Source organism: Phaethon lepturus, unplaced genomic scaffold (genome assembly GCF_000687285.1).
Source record: "Phaethon lepturus isolate BGI_N335 unplaced genomic scaffold, ASM68728v1 scaffold20987, whole genome shotgun sequence".
Classification (NCBI taxonomy): domain Eukaryota; kingdom Metazoa; phylum Chordata; class Aves; order Phaethontiformes; family Phaethontidae; genus Phaethon; species Phaethon lepturus.
The window spans coordinates 3,526-4,947 of NW_010551415.1; the positions used below are offsets into that span (position 1 = coordinate 3,526).

Genomic DNA, 1,422 nt, shown 5'->3' on the forward strand with positions numbered 1-1,422 from the left:
TCAGCAATTGGCAGGTCTTTTTCCCAGTACATTTCCAAGAGTTCAATCCTGCGTTGATGTACCGTGGTGAGCAGACTGCTTCTTCCAGCACTGACTTCCTGAGGGATGGGCATTTTGACAGACATTCATTTGCTGAGGCCTGCTTTTATAACTCTGACTACATGACAGCACGTACCAAGCTAGCAGCTGATATCTTAGATCGAGATGAGGTGCTGGAGAGCATGGAGGTATTTGATGTCTTCCTCCACTATTCCGGTCTGCACCTATTTAGGGCCGTGGAGCCAGGGTTAGTGCAGAAATACGCACTAAGGAGCTGCAATCCCCGGCTTAGTGAGGAGTTATACCACCGCTGTGTGCTTAGTAACTTGGAAGGACTTGCATCCCGCTCACATTTAGCCATGGCCCTCTTTGAGCAGGAACAAGCCAACAGCACTTAAGAGACTAGAAACATCAAGAACTTCTCAGCACCTTAACACTTGGCACTTTCCATCCCCTTCCCAGCCTTGCCATGGGTGAAGGGCATGTGAGGTCAAGGGAGGAGGAGGGCTTTCCCAGCCCTGCTCTGAGGCACAGGCATGGACTAGAGAGAGAGGCTGTTTCTGTGGGGGTTTTATGGATTGGGTTTTTTTGGTTTGTTTTGGGGTTTTTTTTTGTGTGTGTGTGTGTGGTTGTTCTTTGTTTTATTTTTTAAATAAATAAAAATTTCTTTCCAGGCAGACTCCTGTGGTTACTTGTGAACTTTATAGTGTCCGGGATGAGGGATGTAAAACAAGCTGTAGCGTTGACCTTTAAGCTATGCAATTCTGCTGAGCAGTGCAGAGAGAGACAGAATATAAGCTATGTACTGGAACAAAATAACCTTGACTATGCTACACTCAGTGCTGTTGTTGCACCCTCCTGTATGTTTGTGTCTTCATGCATTCATTTTTCAAGAAGTCATAAACACAGCGTGCCCAGTTTGCTGCTGGACAAAGCTATTCAATGTACTTTCACTGTGGCTTCTCCACAACTGCAGAACATTCATTTCATTGTGTAATATTGCAAGGTGAAGGAACAGAAAATTCCCTTTGACATGCACCAAGCTTCCTTCAGTTGGGCTGAGAACTGTGGTATTACACAGGATTGTTGTATGCCCTAGAGAGCAACCAGGAACTGTCTGAAGGTCCCCAACAGCTACCTTTCAGCTCTGCAGATTGAGCAAAGTGTTACCCCTGAAAACAACAGATCGTCACTTCCTATCATAGATGGGCAAATGGCAGGGGCTAGCAGATTTAACAGTTCAGCTTCAATTTGATAAGCTGGTAAGTCCTGCACTTCTCTAAAGTGGTGAGCCCATGCAACTGTTCCAAGGGACAGAAAATTCCTTGCTTACACCATACTTTTTGGTTTTGTTCCTGGCACACAGTTTTGGGACCTGGTTCC

At 45.6% G+C, this 1,422-nt stretch overlaps 1 protein-coding gene across 1 annotated transcript in view; it reads left to right on the forward strand.

Moving 5' to 3' along the window:
- The window catches only part of LOC104623742 (chondroitin sulfate glucuronyltransferase-like), a 4,109-nt gene extending 3,510 nt beyond the window's left edge, over positions 1 to 599 (forward strand). The window contains 1 exon segment of the mRNA XM_010290913.1: positions 1 to 599. This exon segment is cut by the window's left edge and continues 28 nt beyond it. Coding sequence (XP_010289215.1) covers positions 1 to 437 — 437 coding nt within the window. The 3' untranslated portion in view covers positions 438 to 599.
- The last annotated feature ends 823 nt before the right edge of the window (positions 600 to 1,422 follow it).